This window comes from Ixodes scapularis, unplaced genomic scaffold (assembly GCF_016920785.2).
Source record: "Ixodes scapularis isolate PalLabHiFi unplaced genomic scaffold, ASM1692078v2 PGA_scaffold10__122_contigs__length_95168666, whole genome shotgun sequence".
In the NCBI taxonomy this organism is placed as follows: Eukaryota; Metazoa; Arthropoda; class Arachnida; order Ixodida; family Ixodidae; genus Ixodes; species Ixodes scapularis.
Window position 1 is genome coordinate 21,139,755 of NW_024609836.1, and position 20,493 is coordinate 21,160,247.

The window sequence follows — 20,493 nt, forward strand, 5'->3', positions numbered from 1 at the left end:
TCCTTGAGGTTGTAAAACAAGTCGTCCTTGAAGTCGTCCCACCATAGTACATCTTCGCTGGTCTTCCTGCTTCACCAGAATGGAAAGGCTGAATTTCTCTAGGCATTGTCCTAGATGTCGTCGTAGATGTCGTCCTGGAAGTTGTCCTTGAGGTAGTCCTTGACGTCGTCCTTGATGTTGTCCGAGAGGTCCTCAAGGTCGTCCTAGAAGTCATCCTTGAGGTCGTCCTAGAAGTCGTCCTTGAGGTCATCCTAAAAATCGTCCTTGAGGCTGTTCTAGACGTCCCTGAGGTTGTCCTTGGGATCCTAATTGTCGTTCTTGAGGTCGTCCTAGAATTCGTCCTTGAGGTCGTTCTAGACGTCATCCTTGAGGTCATCTTAGATGTCGTCCTGTAAGCGTCGTCCTTGAGCTTGTAAAAGAAGTCATCCTTGAGTTCCTAGACGTCGTCGTCTAGGCATCGTCCTCTTGGTCGTCCAAGAAGTTGTCCTTGAGGTCGTCCCACCATAGTATACAGCCTTCGCTGGTCTTCCTTACCCTTACCCTTCTTCACCAGAGTGGAAAGGCTGAAAGTTTTTTCTTTTGGTCTTTCATCGTCTCTTCTTTAAATATCAATCTATGTTCAAAAAATAAATAAGTTAATTTTATTTTGAACGGTGTCCCAAAATTCAGCTGCTGAATTTAAAGTTTAACATAACCTAAAAGTTGATTTTGTGACAAACAAAAGGCATTAAATAGAGAAAACAGGCAAGTATTGCGATGAAAAAACTGTGGTGCAATCAAACCTGCTGGTAGGTAGGGTTTCATTCGTGTTTCTGGCATAAACCATTTTACGCATGAGCCTATTTTATCCAAATTATGTGAAAACCAACCAAACAGTAATTTGAGCTGCCCAAGAAATAACTTTATAAAAGAAAATCTACAGCTTGGCTTTCTGCAGAACACACAGTGCACTGTTCATGAGGCAGCTTCCTTTTGTTATTGGGCATTTTCCGCATATCTGGGCCGTGGGGAAGTCGGGGGAATTTCATGCCGATAATGCAATTAATGCAAAGGTTCAAGCGAGCTGGACAAGAATGACGAAAATAATCCCTAGAGAAGGAACTAAGGACAAACAGTTATTCCAAACACAGTCATGCACCAGTCACCTAGCTGTGTTTGGACATAGGTATGTGCTTGTCCTTTGTCCCCCATCTCCAAACACAGTCATGCACCAGTCACCTATGTGCTTGTCCTTTGTCCCCCTTTGTTCCCCTTCTCCAGGGATTATTTTGATCAATTTCATGCCCCCGTTTTTTTAGACGAGCCCCGATAAGCGCCAGTTTTTTTGTCTAACGCCGAAAATAGCTACCATAAAGGAATTAATATGTGGAGAAATATAAACCCCGTAAACATGAAACCCTACTTGTAACGATCCCTGAAAAAGAAACGTTTTAACAAACTTTTTTTTAACACTTCCGCCGCTATACTTTTGGCATAATTTTAGTTTCTTAACAAGCAAATTGGAAGCAGCGTCGTTTTGCGTGAGATGCCGTCCTTAGGAAAACTTTTTTCCAGTGGCTCAAGAAGCTCCGGTGGCCGAGGCCTTTGCACCCCCCTTCCATCCGAAGGTCGTGTTTGCCTTGGTCCAGGGCCGGATCTCCGACCCCAAGTTAGAGGTCAGTTCTCTCTCTTTTTAGAGCTTGATGTAGTCGCATCTCTCCTGGTCTGAACATTGGATGGAAATAAATGACTGGTTTGTGTAAAACTAACTAAGCTACAACCAGCTTTGTGTATGTATTTAGACAAATAACCGTAGACTTGTCGCAAAGGGCACGGCTCCACGATTCATGCTTGGCCGTTCTTATCTGCAAAGTGATAACAAAGTGCTCGGGAATCCATTCTTTTTTAGCTCGCTCTAGGTTTCGTGCAATGTTTTATGCAGTGTGCCATAAAATTGAATAGAACGGAACAACAGCTATGTAATCTCTATGCATATTTGTGATAAAATAATTTGAATTGCACTGTTATGAAACAGCCCGACTTTTCAGGTTTATTTACTCTGTTTTGCACACTAGCAGATGGCATAAGGAACCTGGAACCTGATTTCCGACGTGAAATTGCACACTTTTGTACTTTCCCCACTATAGTCCGCACCCGGTGTATACTGTGCAGTGGCCGATTTCAGCTGCAAAAAAAAAGTTTCTTAGATAGTCCACATGCCATGCATAGTCCGCACCTGTGTAGCACAAAATATTAGGTTTTAAACATGTATAGTCCATGGACTGACTATGCACCAAAAAATGCATACTTTTTCTTTTTTTGGAAATATTTTTTTGCTCTATCAGTATCCGACTCTGGGTGCATCGCAGCTAAATGTGGCTCGTGTTTTGGACTCTAGCACTGTGTCGCCAGTTTTCTTGAGCTCGGCAACAATTGCTAACCGTCTCCCGAGATCAAATAAATGTTGAATTGGTCAGTAAGGTGCGGATTCTTGGTCGTGGTCAATTAGTGCTGTGACAGATATTGTTGAACTTTTGGCATGTGCAAGTGCAGCATATGCTTTACAAATGTGTTGACAACAATTCACTGCAATGAATATTGATGGTGGCATGAGCCAGTGCAAGAACCTTCTTTTTTGGGGGTTGAAGAAGTTAATTCTCTTAAATTTTGGTCTCAATGTTTTCTGCCACAGCTAATTCATGGAGCCAAGAATAGCTGTCTTGTCTAACGTCAGCAATTATCTCTTAGCAGTATATAGCAAAACTAATATGTTTTATAATCCCTTTAGGTTTAAGTGGACATGCGCCATAGAAAAGTGTCTCAAACACGCGGTACGGCCTGCGGCTTGCCGGGAAGCTGCCCGCAGTCAACCGGCTACGAGTCCCGGTTCCCATGTCTCGAGCGCTAGAAATGATATGAGCCATAGTGATCTCGTCTCGTCGATCCATTTTCGCTCGAAAAGTAGCTCTGTTCTTTTAACGTATTCACATCGTTTAAACTTACCTGTGTTCATTTGCCCTTTGTTTCGCTTTATTTTTTGCTTCCCAGCTTTTTGAAATGTACTACAATTCTGCTACTATACCTTGGCTCACTAGTTGTGTGCAGTGCAGGCAAAGAAGTCTTTTTAGCGCTTGTAATTGTCACATTGTACCGCCAACTAGCCCAACTAGCCCTTATTGTGTTCGGTGAGAAGCGTGATTTCGGTCGGTTCATGGGTGAGGACGTGAAGGGGAGTTCGGTCGGTTCATGGGTGAGGACGTGAAGGGGAGTGCGGCCTTGAGGGTGAGTGAGTTTTAAACTTTTTATTTTTAAATGACCGAGCGAGTGAGTTCAACCAGAAATGCCGACCTCTGGAAATAATAGCAGAAAGCATACACAGACTTGGTTTACTTTGCTTCCAAGACAATATTTCAAGGTAAGAGAAACCTCGATGACGAAAATAATCCCTGGAGAAGGGGAACAAGAGGGACAAAGACAAACATAAAACTCCAAACACAGCTAGGGGACTGGTGAGCGACCGAAAAAATCCGCCTGGTCCGGGTATCGAACCCGGGACCTCTCCATTACAGGTGGAGCGCTCTACCAACTGAGCTAACCAGGGGTTAGACGTCAGTAGAGCAAATGGGTTTTATCAGCTGTCAACTAACCCCTGGTTAGCTCAGTTGGTAGAGCGCTCCACCTGTAATGGAGAGGTCCCGGGTTCGATACCCGGACCAGGCGGATTTTTTCGGTCGCTCACCAGTCACCTAGCTGTGTTTGGAGTTTTATGTTTGTCTTTGTCCCTCTTGTTCTCCTTCTCCAGGGATTATTTTCGTCATTCTTGTCCAGCTCGCTTGCACCTTTGCATTTAATTGCATTATCATTAAGAGAAACTTGTTTCACGAAAATTCATCAGAACGAAATGATAAGTGCCTGCCTGCCAATCTTCAGAAAACACATTTTCTAAAGTGTGTGTTTTTTTTAGTATTTTCTGCCTCAAAGAGCAGTGTCTCCCCTTAAGTTTGTACTGTATCATTGAGTAGGCAACCTAACTAACGGAAAAGATTGTTTCCGTGATCGTGTGGAACTAAATCTTTCTCGTCGTTTCTGTGCAGGTGATCTACCCCGAGACCATAGAAAGCCAGTTCCAGACGGCCGTCGACAGGTGTATGACCCAGATCAAGGCCATGACGTTGTCGGGAGTCAGAACGGTAATTTTTCGTTGCTCTTTCAGAGGCACCAGTGCTGTTTGTTTGTGACTTCTTTTTTTATTCTCTGCTGCTTCAGATCATCTTCCCATGGCAGATGAGCTTTTTCCTGACCAGCACAATGCAGCTGGATGAAAGCTGCGAGGAACTAAGAAGCTCCTTGAAAGCAAGTGAGTTTCCAATCAGCCTGCCTGGATTTTGTCGCTATTTTAAGCCTCGGTGACCTTTTGGAAGTCATATTTTTTTACTGAACTTTTGAAAGTCAAAATTAGTTTTGGAAGATGGGATATGCCAGGGATGTCAGTGACATGATAGGTATGAGGATAAAGCTTTTTCAAGTTTGGTGGTTATTTTTTTTTATTTTATCGTTTAAATGTCAACCATGTTCTAGCCACACAACAGAGACACCAATATTTTCCTCGAAAAGACAGCAGAACGTTTTTTGAACGAATGAGCAAAATGTTGTTTTCTCACACTACCCATAAAAGCAGTGCCGCTTTGCAGAAGTACAGCAGCGAGCTATGTGCGTGCAAGCCCTGTCTATCTTGGCCGAATAGGACTTCCCTTCTCTCCCGCGCCTATTGAACTCCTGCGGGGAGCGCTCATCTTGAATGGCCAGGTTGTAATGCGTTGATGCTACCTAGTGGTGAAGCTCACAACTACGCCAGCCTCCCTGTAGCCTTGCCCACGAAGGTAAACATGACGTCACCAACGTCCTACGCCAGATCTCTTACGACGCACCACGCTCTCCGACGACTAATCTTCGAGCTCTCAGTGGAATCCGCTGTTTGGAATGAAAAGTATAGCTATTCGTTCAAAATGCAAACATGAGGCTTGCATGATGCTTGGACCTGATCCAGGAGCCGCGTTCAAATATTGTCTACTTGGGGGAATATGCCAACGCCACGACGTCCAGGCTACGTCATCAAGTTTTACGGTGGTGAGGCTGAAAGAGAACGCTCGCTTTTATCCTTGACGTTGGAGGTGAAACACAGGAGACACGAAGGAGGATTCACAAAAGAGCTGCATTGTCCTCTGTCCGTGTAAGCGTATCCTCTTTCTTGTCTTCTGTACTTTATCTTTGAACTGCAACAAAAAAGTTCCTTGGTCAGTGGCATTTTGTGGGAGTATGCTCTAGTCCCACTGGTGCCGGTTAGCTTGTTTAAAGTAAAAAACATTCCTACTGAATATCGACGCCCCTTTAAGGAGCATTGAAACGTGATGGTTGACCGAGCAGTGTGGAATGAAGTCCCGCACTGGCAACGAGCTGAACCAGAGGTTTGGGCCTCTGGCTTCCAGTTGTTCCAGAGGGCTTTGTGAAGGACTTCCAGAAGGAGGACAGCAACTTCGGCCTGGTTCTGGACGGTCCGGTCGCCGTGGTCACCCCGGACGAGAGCAAGCCACCTTGGGGAGCGAAGCTGCCCCCAGGCGTGCTTCCCTACCTCGAGGAACGCTGCCCCCTCCTCATGCGACTGCTTTCCTTCATGCTGCCAAAGGTAAGCTCTGCACGTCTTCCTTGGGAGCGAGCACGGTTCTTTAAGGCGTGTTCTTAGGGCCTGTTCTTAGCGAGTCTTTTAGAACAAAGGTTCTCGAGCTCTTCATTCTTGATCAGCCCTCTCTCAATTGACGGCCGAGGCACTTTATCCGGACTCGGCAACTATTCAGTAAAGCAACGTAGAAGCCTACAAACCTTATAAACAATAATGCACATGTACACTAGGAACTAAGACGGAAAGAATAACACGCTTCAGACAAAGAGACGACGAACACTTCTTCTTTTAATGAAAGAAGTGTCTATCGTTTCTTTGTCTTAGAGGGCCCCTGGAAAGAAAAAAAAATGTCCTTTTTAAACATGAGTAATGCGGATTCTTGGGCGAGTTGGTACTGAAACTTCGAAATCGTAATAGCGCTTGACGACGGGGACGAACAGGAGGAGCGAGACAACAATGCAGGACAACATCGTGTTGTCTCGTTCCTGCTCTTCGTCCTTGTCGTGAGGTGCTATTATGTTTTACAAATTTTTAAACAGTGTAGTTGGGACACGCAAATAAAAAAAATTACTTGAAAAAGAAAAATTTTTTTTTTTAGGGCAATATTGACGGTACAAGATTTATTATATTTTACGTGCACATAGTCTATTACTTCCTGGAATAGCCATTCACTCCTTCGACCTCAACGAGACGGTCATACGCTCTCTCCACCTCAACGTGATGTCCAAGCCAATCCACCTCTCCTCCATGCGCCTGAAATGCCCAGAGAGAAAACAAGTGGAAAGGAGGTCACTACCAACTCAATCGCGTCTCGTGCCGTCAATATTGCTTGAAAAATTTTTTTTCTCTCTAAAGATTAATTGACACGTGTGTCCCAACCAAACTGTTTACAAAAATTTTTTTTCTTTTTTTCATTGGTTTTTTAAATGTGTTATTCTTTTTGTCGTCTTTGTCCAAAAACCAACACGCTCCCAAGTATATATTCACAGTGCAAACTGTTTGGTTCATAATGATGCATTAGTGGGTGGCTCAGATATTCCAGAGTAGTGCTTAAACTTGAAATACCTTTCCTTAAAGGGACCATGAAATGACTTTTTTACTTTTTCCAGATAACTTTTACATTAAACCGTCAATGTTCACTAATGCCGAACAGGCATCCGTTTTCGTCTCGGTTTATTAACTTCTACACAAAAAATTAATGAAATATCGACTTTTTCTTGACCGCAAAACAAGCCGTGACAAACGCTATTTCCGGAGCCGGAAGTTCTCTCGGCAGTAGGAGATGGGAGCGTTAGCGGCGACGAGTTGGGGTACGCCGGTAGGTTTTACTGCGCCGATGTCACCGACGTATTTTCTGAATCGGCGCCTCTCATCGCCGCATCGCAGCTGAGCGAAATTCAATGAGATACGTCGCGCTACAGCGACAGCATGGGACTAGTCCCATACACCGGTATGCCTGTTGGGAAGTGCAGCGAGTCTTCCGGTGAAGACTCCAGAAGTCAACCCAACTGTCATTGTTGGCAAAAGGCGGCCAGTGTCAGTCGTTTGCAAAGCGACGTAGATGGAAACAAATTGCCGCAGCGTTTTTCGCGGTCTCGGAGATGCAGGAGCGAGCCGACGTTAAAAAAGATACGTTTGAACTACGAGTGTCAGCAAGAGCCACGTAAATACCTGTTCACACTCAGAGCAGACGCGCGCGTTTGATGGAAGTGCTGTATTCGCGCTGTTGGTAAGCGCTTCGGGACCGATCTTTTACGATTGCAACTCGATACTGACGCGACACTCGGCAAAGAAAGGTTGGACCGGTATTGCACGTATACCTCTCACGAACTGTTACAGCTCGACAGTGACGTGCAGTCTGTCAGAATAAAAATGGCATACCAATAACAAAGTGTACATACCGTGTTACAAAGGTAATCCATACAGCGTTTATTTCAGCTCTATATCACACAAAACAAGAAGGGAGAATCGACGAGTGTTCGTCAACACTGCCTCGGAAAACAAGGGGAAGAGATTGACCTCGCCTCTTAACGTAAAATTGAGGTCAGCGATCAAACTATTATACGGGAAGGGTCCACAAGGGTAGCGCGGGCATATTCCATTCAGCACGCCAGCCGGTCGCAGGCAGACAGACAATCTTGCGACGAAGCAACGCTGCGCCGAGTCGGAGTGCCTGCTAGGCCTATATCCTGAGAGCTTCGTCGGAGCGGGATTCGCGGCTGTTGTCGCTCTTCTCGGGTGTTTGTGGATCCAGCGTTCTTGTTCGTCGTGGTCTGTTTTAAGTACATTTTTTTCTTGCTGCTTGAAGTCGGCACGCGCGAGATGAACACGTAGAAAAATAAACGTTCAGTCAGTCAGAGTTTTGAGAGGAAGGAAACCAAAGGAAATAACCGTTCTGATGTCGGCCCTGCCCTACTGCGCACGCGCAGTAGTTGCTTCGTTTACCACACGATAGATGGCGCTTGGCTCTCAGCATTATCAAATTTGGCAATTTTCGCCACACATCTCTAATTATGCTACAAAATGTGGATCTGAATATTATTTGACAAAACTTTTAGGAAACATTCGCCGGCTATTTATTGTTTACGATCGCGGTGCTGGTGAGGTAGGCTCTTACCCAATAGGCGACGTGGAATCGGCTGACGTGCTCCGTTTCTGCGGATGCGTCGTAGTGAAAAGGCAGAGCTTTCGAAGGAAAGAAGTCGCAAAAGAGTCCAGTTTTCTTTTAAAAGTTCTATAGCAAATAATTTTTTTTGGCTCCCTAGTTTTGTGTTTTTGTGTTTCTTTTCACACCTTTTACGACGTGCGGTGGATGAAATTCGATTTTAAAATCATTTCATGGTCCCTTTAAAAGAACACTAAAAAGAAAAATTCATTTTTTAAAGGGTCTACACAGTACGCATCCTTTCGTAAATTTTTTTTCACGAGAAAAGGTTTTTTTTCAGATGTCAACGTTGTTAAATGCAATTTAGGCAGAGGTGGCCCTGCTCCAGGCCCTGCCCATAATGAAAGGTGCTCAGCCAGCTAAGCACTGTTTCTCAGCTCTGGTCGGAGAGATGATTGACGTGTGAAGTGTTCGCTGTAAAATTGTTTCTCCGTGCCGTAACATTATTTTTTTCAACAATACTGTTAAGTTTGAAAAACAGAGTCGTTGTTTTTAAAAATATTCAAAGTTTTCTTTTCCGTTATGGTTTGAAACGATAACTAACATGGCTGCCTGCGTTTGTGAGATATTGTTGAGCTCGTTTATGTTTATGAGTGCGAGTCGTTTTGCGTTCACAGGGGTGTTTAGAGGAAGATCTGCTCAACCAACGTATGGTAGCTTGCAAGAAACCACAGTTGCTAGCAGGTTGTCGAACCCAAATTTTTATTTGTTCGGGTTCAGGTTAGCGTTTACAGCTTTCGGTTCAGTTTTGGTTCAGTTCCGGAGAGAAAAAATAACGGTTAGAACCAGTTAGAACTGGTTTGAACCACTAAACAGAGAATATATTTTACGCCTTGTTCCAGCAATAGGCATCGTTCCCACTGTGAAACGAGTTTATGTATAGCTTTTTATCGTTCGTACAGCGATGGAAGGGCTGCGCCATTTGTGCCAAATGGCACCCTGTAGAAAAGGGCTGCATCTTGTGCCAAAGTTCCATTTTAGGGGTGAAGCTCCTTAGGGTCTAGCATTGTCCGTCCGGCGTCCGTGCTCACATACATCGATTGCCATCCTATCTGTCTTCTTAAAAAAAGAAAAAAATGTTTGCGCAGTCGACAGGATTCGAACCTCTGCGGGGAGATCCCAATGGATTTCTAGTCCACCGCCTTAACCACTCGGCCACGACTGCGGGACGAGTAGGGGCTCTGAGATGTGGTAGTAACTCAAGAGGTGGGGATGTCATGGATGAAACGTTGCATGTAGCCGCTCAACGTCTATACAGGAGAAAGCGCTGCGGTCAAATGCGTATATAATCGCGTTAAACTTTGCATGCATTGGCTAAACGTTTATAGACGAGAGGACGCTGCGGTTAAATGCTCAAAGGCGTATACACGAACAAAATCAGTATCATCAGCACCACCAGAGCTTCGCCCCAATCAACATCATTCACCACGTGGAGATGCGGTCTTTTTTTTTTTCTTTTATATTTTATCTTGGTGCGTATTGGCACTGATGACTTATTGGAACCAGGGTGGACAAAAATAATGATTACAAAAGAAATATCTGATTTGCGTGATTTATATCAGATTTTTATGATTTAAATTGCTGATAAGCCGCTCTAACATTTTCTGCTCCTAACCTGCTCCAAACTGTAGACTTTTGTGCTTCGAAGTTGCTCCAAAATGCGTAAACCGCTGCTCCAAAACGAGAATTTTGTGCTCCTAGGCTGCTCCAAAATTCAGACTTTTCTGCTTCAAAAATTGCTCCGAAACCTGTTTCACCTGTCTCACTCCTGGCAGAAGAAAACTGAATGAACTAAAGGTTTAAAAGGGGGCAGACTTGTGCCAGAACCAAAAACGAGAACACTCGTCGAGAAAGCAGCAGCAAGCATTGACGGCGGCAGCAGCAAGTGTTGGTCCGTCGGCGTAACAACTGGCTATCGCGAGAGAGAATCGGTGAATGAATTGGCAACATGAAGCTCGGCTCTTTATCTACTATGCTCGTCATCTGGAATGTTTGACCTAGAATGTTCGGGAAAGAGCTGGGGAGAGATTGACCAGGCAAGGTCATTCTGGCCTCCTTATCGTTTACGTTCCAGGTAAGAGTGTTTGCGAATCTTCTAGATGAACGGTGAAGCACATCTTCTCAATCATGCACGCAGCTATATTTTAGATAATTTGGGGGTGCATTTACTTATGTATATCTTAAGGTGATCGGCCCTTTATTTATGTTGTCAAATTTTCAGTCAGTAATTAGATATATTGTTATCGTCAACTATAAATCTGACTGTATGAAACTGCTTGAGATCAACGCAAAAGGATGATGCTTGAAGACATGCGAGTTGTTGAGCCTGCGGAAACAGGTTTTTTTGTTCATTGTTTGGCAGTGTGAAACACCGGGATGTGTGGTATGCCAAAAAGGACTGTGCTCAAATGGTAATAGGTCTGAAGGCAAATACACACACCCTGCAGGAAGAGAGATAATAAATGGTATTATTCTAAATAATTCCATACACAACGCCAAAAATAAATGAGATGCATGCATTGATAATCCTAATACACAAGAATAGCGCAAAGGACAGACCATACATTTCTAATATAAATCACATTTCGACATTGGCTTGTACGAGCTCTAACTTCACAAAATACTGTCTCGGGAGGCTAATGTTTTATTTGGTTTTACGTGCACTTTTTGGGCCCTACAAACATAGTGTACAAATAAACAAACGTGTATCGCCCTCTAGATTAGTATTTTTAGTGTTAGGTGCGCCCCTCCACACTGGTGCCGCATAATGCCCGAAATAATGACTACTGCCAAAGAGTTTGCTATAATGGAACAGTAAACTACTTACAGTCTCCCTAATATGGTCCAGTGTATTCAAATGTATGTTATAACAGAATGTGTAATAAACCAAGTTGGCTTATTGGCACAGATAGCTAGGAAAACCAACCAAACTTCAGAAGTCGGTATTTTATAACCAAATGTCTGCTGTGATAAGCAGGTCCGTTGCGGCAAAGATATACTGTAGCTTAATTTCTGTGTTAAGTAAAGTCATGGGGTCGTTAGTAATGCGAAAGCATTAACTGTCCCATGGGGCAAGCTTATGTCATCAGTTTGAAGCGCGAAAATGGCACCTAGTTTCCCCGATCCCAATAGGAGCGAAGTAAAGCTGATGGATTTCGGCTTCGGTTCTATTGGCTGACGTGTGTTGACGGAGCTCCCATTGGCTGCTGCGCTCGTCAGTTTTCACGACCGCTCACCCAGTGGCACTGCGTGTCCATCAGCGCGCCATTGACACTGAGCGTCCAAGGTCAGCGTGCCCAGGGGAGCACGTGCGCTACTGGCGATGAAAAGTATGCAGCAGACGAAAAAGGGAGCGGACGAACAGCTTGCATGCTTTCGTGTTCACAACTCATAAGAAGTGCTTAGGTGTACCTGGAGTTTTTTCTTCTTACTCTCAACAAAATTGTTGTCAATAAGAATAACTCTCCCAACCATGGCAGACATTTAAAGGGGCCCTCCGGAGCTTTCTGAGATCGTCTGTTTATGTTGTTATATTGCCTAGTAGGTGCAAGTTAATATGTATACAAGGTTTTAGATTACAAAATAATTTATTAAGCAGATGGCAGTAGAAATATAACGGGACTATTTTCTCTTGGAAGACAATCCCCGATTCCCTGCCCATCGCTAAAACTTGACCAATGGAAATGCTGCATCTCGTCGTGAAAGCGAACATTATTATCGCAACACTTTTTAAGCTTGTTGTAAATTAAAGTTTGATAAAAACGTAAACTGATTGTGCGAGAAACATAGTTCGCAATTATCGTTCCAAAACCAGCGAACTATGTTTTCTCCCCGCAAGCTTGTTGCTAGGGTGTGATGTGTCGGCGCGTCGGGTCGTCTGCTTCCCAGGGCGTGTGCAGGCGTGCGTTGGCGGGACACGTGTTCCTTCTTCCCGTGGATCCCGACTCCGAAGCCAGCTTGGCGATCTTTCTATGTCAACGAGTCAAACTCTTCCTTGTCATCTGTGGAATGCGACTGCGTATTGCAGTAGCAGCGCGATGGTGCGGCGCCACGAACGACGACGGCCGAGCACGAAGTCCGGGCTCCTTGACGACGGTCTGCGCTTGTTCAAGAGATTCCTCCGCGCGTCGGCGGTCGGCCGCGTTGGTGACGCGCAGTGAAGCCGGAATCGTTCGCTTGCTATTGGTTGACACTAAAGAGATGCCCCTCCCATTTTCCGGGGTCATCTCAGAAAGGGGGGCTTTGATAGCAATTTTAATAGGGAAATCGGCCGCGCATGACCGTAATTTTATGATTTTTAAAATCCTTAGGGCCCGTAGATTGAGTTACCGCCATAAATAGACCATCGCAGAACGCTCCGGAGGGCCCCTTTAAAGGGACACTGACAGGGTATTCATACTCGCCGAGGTTTTTAGTTGTACGTGACACATGAGAGCTCAACTATCCAGAACAGAATTTGCGGCTCGAAATTCGGTTTCTTTCTGCCCGAAAACCGCCGATCAAGAACTGGCCGGTTCGAGTCTCGCTCACTCTCTTTTCCGCGGTCACAGGCCGTTTTCTAAGGTATCGATGCGACCACCAAATTTAATCAAAGTCGTAGGTCACTGAAAGCACACACTCAATATTAAAAATAGAAAAAAATATGAAACCCATTTTTTGTGGCTTCTAAAAAGCTGCAAATACGTTGATTGAAAAAAAAGTTCCACGGACAACCGGAAGCATTCTGTGCATGCGTCGTTTCGCGTATCGTGGGTCTCGTGGGGACGGCGATGGCAGTGGACGACGGGCGTGGAACCTCTATTTCAGAACTGTCGTTCGCGGTACCGGCGAATTTCGTCTGCCTTTAAAAGAGAAATTTGGGACTGATCAAAAGAATTGGTATTCATCCCGTACGACACGCCCGACCACCAAGCCGATTTGCACAAAGACGCCGCCGAGCCGTCGCTCCCTTCTCGTGGCTGAAGACATCGCTCGCTCAAACGTCAAGCACGACGTGTCTACTTCGAGTTGAATATGCACGCATACGATTTCTTTACTAGGTGCGAATGTCGCCAATGCGTGGTGCTTCCCGACTTCGACCCGGGAGTGCTTTTGCTAGAGGAAAAGCGGCAGCAAACTTTCCAACGTACAGTTTACTGGCTGAATTATTACTAAGAAAAGAGATTCCCCACTAAAGGGTTGCTCAGTAGGTCAGTGGGAAAGACGTCCGCTTCACACGCGGTAGGACCAAGTTCAATCCCCCGTGAAACTTTTTTTTTTTTTTTTTTTTCAGTCATTTTTTGATGTCTACATTTTTTTTTTTTACAATTATCACTGAAGAAACAAAAAAAAAAAAAAGAAGAAGCATGTTGTGGAATACATGTCGCTGAATTAAATGATATGGGATTTCCTTTTCGACACCTGCGAACTCAATGTAATCACTTTCCACAAAATGCAAGGAGCATATAAATCAGGTAGCGTCCGCTTTCCGAGGTTCCCGTAAATGTTCTACAGGAATTGCAGCCAGCCATTGGTCCCAATCCCGTTGATCTTTCGGAAACTCTGTCGCACAATGCCACTTTTTTTCGGACACAGGACATGTGAGCCAGCTCTTCACGCAACATCTTGTGTGTATTCTTTTCGGAGCCGATCATGAAAATTCACCACGGGCACTCACTACTCATCTCCAACTCCTCAATGTACAAAATAACTCATCTTGGAGTACAGAACAACGAGCGGAACAAACATAACTGCAAAAGAATAAAAAAAACGCACAATCGGGTGTAGTCACGTGACTTCCGCCACTCCACTCTCTTCTCTCCACTTCTCCGACCTCCGCCATGTTTCGGTTTCGGTTTCGGGCAGTTGCGTCTTTTGGCTTTATTAAAAAAATACGCGACTCTGTTGCAAAATATTAATTGGGTAGTCCTCCGACACCATAATGAAGCGCCTGGCAAAAATTGGAAAAAAAATTTCGGGGGGTGTCAGTGTCCCTTTAAGGATGCTTCAAACTAATTTTGATGTCGCCGCTGCATGAATTTGTTTTTCGAGTCTGCCAGATGACAAGGGTCCAATCAACTATGCGAAGCAATTTTTTTTTAAAAACGAGGAATGTAGGCTTGTAAACTTCGGGACTGGTTACTGGAAGTTCCAAGTGGACGTTGGATGAGTCGGATACCTCTACTGGAGAATAGAAGTTTTTGAAAAACATGTGAATTTGGTTATTGAAGCTTTGCCAGCAGATATTGCACAACAGATGGGAACTAGCCATGAAGATGCACTTCGGCAGATATGGCTAGGCAAGACAGCTGGTAACTAAGATCATGCAGCATACATGGATATGTGCATGAAAGCAGTCTGGGTAAAACAGGATAGCCCCCTTTTTTAGACCAGTTATAGTGGCTTTTGAGTGACTGCTCACGAGAGGCCGTTAGCAAAGGTGCGCACGCTAGAGGAGGGACCCTGCCTGCCGTTCTTGTCCGAGTCGTTTTACCAGATGTCTGCAGTGAGGCAAGTAACAGAGTCCCTTGACTCTGTTATGCAGGCGCCCAAGGAGGCATTCTTCGAGGAGGCCCTCAAGTTCCGCGCTTCCCCGCTGGAGAACCTGCTGGGGCACGCCTACTCGCTCTGGGTGCAAGTGGCCACCAGCCGTTCACACCAGGCCTGGATGGGCATGGCCCTCGGGGGCCGTTCTCATGGAGGCCTGGTCTGGGAGGCACTTCAGGTAGCCTTCTTCACCAAGATGGCCACAAGGACGGACTACCCAAATCATGGTTACAGAAAAAAAAGTCATGTGTTCATGTTTCCACAGCATAAAGGCTGGTTCACAAATTCGCGTCGACCGCGTTGCGCTGCATTGCGTCGTGCAGTGCAACAGGTCGACGCAAGCAGCCTTAAAACAAAATCAAACACAACTGTGCAAACGAGCCTTAAGGTCAGTCTGCCTTTGAGGTATGGTGGCATTTTAAGCTGTAGTGGAGGTTTTTAGCCAGTGCAATACTACTGCAAGCTAAGCCTGGGGTCTTTAAAGGGACCATGAAACGATTTTAAAATGGAATTTCATTCCTTGCACGTCGTTAAAGGTGTGAAAAGAAACTTTAAAACACAGAAATAAAGAGCCAAAAACATTCTTCGCTACAGAACTTTTTTTTAAAAAAAAAAGGACCTTTTACACCTTTTTTTCTTCGAAAGCTCTCTGCCTTTTCACTGAGGTACATCCACGTAACTGCAGCACATCAGACAAATCCACGTCGCCTATTGGGTAAGAGCCAACCTCACCAGCACCGTGATTATAAACAATAAATAGTGGGAGAATGTTTCCTAAAAGTTTTTTTAAACAATATTCGGGTCGACATTCTGTAGCTTAATTAGAGATGTGACGAAAATTGGCAAATTTGATAATGCTGAGAGTCAAGCGCCATCTATCCAAGGGGTAAACAAAGCAAGAGGAACACTGAACTGCACCTGCGCAGTCAACCCACGAGCGTCGTCTGCTGAACGGGTTTGCTCCTGGCAGACTTTCGTTTTTTGGCTGCTCGAGTAGTGTTTACATTGTTTGTGATCAATCGCTCGGTCGCTATGCCGAAAGGCTGCAGTGTACCGAAGTGCCCGAATCACAGTTTGTGCAGTCCGGTGGTTAAAAAGAAACAGTTGCAGTTTCACCGCTTGCTACTTCATGAGCCACGTCGAAGCACTTGGTGCAGGCTCGTCGGTTTGAGGGACCCCGGGTCTGAGGTCATTCGTGTATGCTCAGAATGTTTTGACAGCGAGCGTGATTACAGCCACATTCACAGTGCTCTTGGCGAATGCGGGCAGGTTCCAAGAGCCCTCCGCCTGAAACCCGATACGGCTACTGTTGCCCCCGAGCAGGAAAGAGTCAGCGCCGTCAGCGCAGCAAAACCTACCGGCACACTGCCAACTCGCCGCCGCTAACGCTCCCATTTTCCTACTGCCGAGAGAACTTCCAATTCTGATGCCTGCGGATGTCACGACGGTCAAAATTTCGTGCAAAAGACGCGGACAAGCAGAAGGACAGGACAGGACAAAGCGCTACTATCAACTGACATTTTTTAATGTGAAAGAGGAAAACGAAACTGGAGATTTTTAGTGATAGGAAAGGAAGAGGAAGGTTGCTGTCAAAGAAAAAAAACTAAGAAAAGAGAAATATCTTTTTTTATGAAAAGTTATAAAGAAGAATTGGACTGGGGAAATGAGACTAGAGAAAGAAAATAAGAAAGAAAAAACGATAAGAAACAAAAATGAGAGAAAAAGAAAGAAGTTTAAAGAAACATCTAACAGATAAAGAAAAAATTGAAAAATTGTAGCGTTTTAAAAAACCAATTGAGGTATTGGAGTTCTCTGTCAGATCAGGCCACTGACGGTGCGCTAATGCAATTGTCCCGTCTGGCTTTGATGATCTAAGCCTCATAGATCTCCCCGGCTCTCAGGCTGTGGTGTCGCTTGAGGATTCTGGCTTTAGACAACCCAGGGGTGCATTTGCAGTCTCGGATATGTTGGACGAGGTGTCCTGCCGGAGACGATTTTCGTGAAAGGGCGTGTTCACGTAGTCTGATATTGACACACCGGCCAGATTGACCCACACACACTTTCCCACAGGAGAGCGGAATCTCATAGACGACCCACTGCATTGATCTTCTAGATGCTTCTCAAGATTGACCTTGGGACACAGCCTCTTGAGTTTGTCCGGAGCATATATAGCTACATTGACTCTGAACTTGGAGGCTACCCTCTTCAAGTTGTGTGTTACTCTGTACTTGTAGGGAACTATAGCAGGCCGGTTTCTCCAAACGGGTTGCTCTTTTGTAAGCTGCCAAAGTTTCAGCAACATCAAACACTATTGGCAACACCAGCGAAATCGAAGCCGCGTAGCGGCAGCGCCAAGAAGCTTAAGAGAGGAGGTCGTTTCGACTCCGTCATCTGCTATCGCTGCTTGGTTCTCGTAGGCAGCATAGAAACAAACATAGTTTCCAGTAATTATTTTTATGCTTCCGCCGTGCCATTCCTACGCACTGACTAGAAGGTTTCTGCCATCGAAAAGTCACTTTGCTTTCATATGGTACACCAATTCTGCGCTGTAGTGCAAGAAATATAGGGTGGTCCGCGTGCTGAACGACGAAAACAACCTCCTTTCGTCCGCCATTTTGCTTGACCAGCGCGCCCCCTATGGTTCGCTGGAGTCTGGAATATAACTGGGATGCCCAGAGTCAGCTAGCCTTTGCGCTTGTGCCTTGAAGCTTTTCTTTGCTGAGTGTTCACAAGATTTCTTCAGGGACGCCTTCAGGCAGCTTTTTACAATCCGTCTTGATTAATTTAGAATGGGCCGAGTCATATGATGGAAGCCTTTTTTTGGACCGTGGATTATACATCCAACGGGTGTAATTGCTTTGAAATAGAAGCTGCAAATCCAGAAATTGGAGCATGTTGTTTTTTGCCAACTCGTTTGTGAACTTCAATCCTTGAGCCATTTTGACGAAAGTACTGCGTATGTCGTATGCTTTGTCTTGTCCTCTCCTGTTCTTCTACTTGTCCGTGTCTTTTGCGCTCTTGTCCTTTATAATGTGTTCTTGAGGTTTGAGTCCAACGGCGTGCTGGACGCGGCCCAGGTGGCAGAATGTAAAGAACTGTGACATGGTCAGCGGGAAAAGTATTCACCATTCAGTACATGAACCACGGTTTTCCCGGTGTCCTGGAGGTCGCTGTCGTTTTGGACAGTGTGGGTGCGGCCGATGCGGATGTGTAAACCAGCAATCAAGCTTGCAAATTCCCCTTACTTTTTCTTCTCTTTCTTTTTTATCATTATTTCTCTCTCCCACCCCTTTGTCTTTTTATTTGTGTCTTCCTCCTTTAACTATCAGTACTACTTTTCTGTCTTCCTTACACTTAGTAATAAATACCAGTGGTAAGTAGTGCTGTATCCTGTCGTGCTTCCTCCCTTGTCTTTGCGCTGATTTTACCAAGACAAATGGATAGATGTAGAACTGAAAACGGGCAATGTTTTGGCACCTTCCACGTGTTGATACGTGGCTTGCACGCAACGTCATACGCTGGAGGTCGGTCCTACTTGTTCTTGTCGAGGGACATGGTGCAAAATGTAACCGCTGCAAAGGGTGAAAAGCGAGGTCACCTCAATGAATTTGAGCATTGATTCCGGGGCACGTCTGGCATTGCTCGTAGGAGCTTTCATCCCAGGGAGACTGGGTGACCGCCCTTTCCCTCGTCGAGCTCGTGGACGCCCTGGACGGGGACCACTCCTCCGACCTCGCGGCGCACAGGCGCAACGTGCTGCGGCTGCTGGCTTCCCGGGACACTTGGCAGGAGGACGACAGGTCAGCCAACCTTGCGCAGACTGTTGTTTTTTTAACCCATAAAGGGTGTTGTGGCTGGCTCCTATACTTCCTATCAGTTCGGGCAGAGCCTACGTGGGACCAATGAAATGGCCTCGACTTTCGGCATGTGTCTGTTTGTGTTCTGCCTTCGTTGAACCAGTCATGTATGGTCATGTGTCTCACACTTTTTTAAAATTGGTCCTATCTTTTAGGATTGGCTACGTCCAGACTTAAGGTGAAACCAGGTATAGCCACTTTGTGTGACACAGTCCTGCAAGGAAGGGGAGTCGCCTCAGTGCTCTATTGGCGTTGGGGGGCAAAATTGTAATTTCACCGATTGTGCACGGGTCTCACTTGAACAGTTGTCCTTTCTGCGTCTCTTTCTGCAAGTTCAAGCTGACGAATCACTAGTATGTACCAGTGTGCTCAACTTCAGCCTGTAACCCACCCGAACCTAATCCCGGCTTCTGCTAGGTGACGTAGAAAATGCGGCACTGCGACCTCATTGTCTAGAAGGCGTTGATGGAGCTTGTTTTCGCACGTACAGGGAAGAGTGTGGAGAAGGCGATAAGAAAGGAAGCAAGCTTGGAAGGAAGTGGGGAGATGCGATATCTCGACGATATGTTCACGGTTGATTCGAATTTCGGTGTGGTACAAATTTCTTAGAAGCCTTATCTGTAGTGCGTCACATTTTGGGATATTGCGGACGCTCTCTCGGGCCGCGCTGGATAACTTCTTATGAGCTGCAGTCAATATTCCAACTTGTTTGGTTCATCTAAAAAAATTTTCTTAGAAGTTTGTTGCTGAGTGATGTGCAAGCCAGGGGCTGGGTTCCCATCGGAAGACAAGCTTGTCTTCTTTTACACGAGCCCCCCAGACTGCTTGTCTGAAATAAAGCAAATGGGTCATTCCACGCAATACCACCCCAGACATTGCAGTCGACCATTTCCGATTTTTAAAAGAAAATAATGGCTTTTTTTTTTGTTATCAAAAACGAGCGTGTTAAGGGGGGACACTGCCAAAAGAAGTGAATGTTTGAACCACTTCTCTGATTTAAATTACATTTACAGGGCTTGTTTTTGTTGATGTTGAGAACATTTCTGCCAAGCTTCGTTAGCCTGGGAGAAGTACAAAAAAATATTGCAAATGTTCAAAAATGAAAGTGGGCATGTCTGCGTAGGAAAACTATCGTTTTGAAGTTACTTACAAATTTGTCGTTTTCATGTGTTATATTGCTTTAGGACAGCGCAGAGCAGATAGCTATGGAGTTATATTTCTATATTACACCATCTTTCATGACAAGAAAACCACATATACACTGATACCCTTTTTTAGATTTCCATCCTTTGTCCAAAATTTTAGTTCTTGAGCGTGAAAAATGACAAAAATAAAAAATACAAGCTCACAGCTGTCTTTGCCTTAAAATTTCATTCCAGAAAAACTCATAAAAATAAATCTGTTACATAATAACAAAACAATAATTTTCCTAAAGTGAAATTTATGCCAAAATGTGGAATGGAGAAAAATGCATTTAAAGTGCACTAACCTCTACCTTTCCTTTAGCATCGGTGGACCAAAAATAATTTGTAAAAAATTAACTATGCAGTGCAAACTAATGGCACTTTCTACAAATACTCTCTAAATGTTGGTGGATGTAAATATGGCTTTTTTTCAAAATCAACTTTTTGTTTTTTGCTGAAATTGTTTTTTCTGGGTAGTGTCCCCTCTTAGTAGATACAAATACTTAAAAGGATAAAAAATTGAGGATGGGGACGGAAAGAGGACTTCTTTCTTTGCGCAACAACAACATAAAATGGCACTGACTATAAAAACGCCCCCAAAGTTTT

The 20,493-nt window shown here is 44.8% G+C and overlaps 1 protein-coding gene across 1 annotated transcript in view; it reads left to right on the forward strand.

The window, feature by feature from the left end:
• LOC8042925 (zinc finger FYVE domain-containing protein 26) overlaps window positions 1–20,493 on the forward strand; it is a 207,899-nt gene that overhangs the window by 109,628 nt on the left and 77,778 nt on the right. Inside the window, exons 19-24 of the mRNA XM_029966725.4 lie at window positions 1,555–1,655; window positions 4,074–4,169; window positions 4,246–4,336; window positions 5,466–5,662; window positions 14,845–15,024; window positions 18,495–18,646. Of these exons, the coding sequence (XP_029822585.3) occupies window positions 1,555–1,655; window positions 4,074–4,169; window positions 4,246–4,336; window positions 5,466–5,662; window positions 14,845–15,024; window positions 18,495–18,646 (817 nt within the window). The remainder of the gene's footprint in view (window positions 1–1,554; window positions 1,656–4,073; window positions 4,170–4,245; window positions 4,337–5,465; window positions 5,663–14,844; window positions 15,025–18,494; window positions 18,647–20,493) is intronic.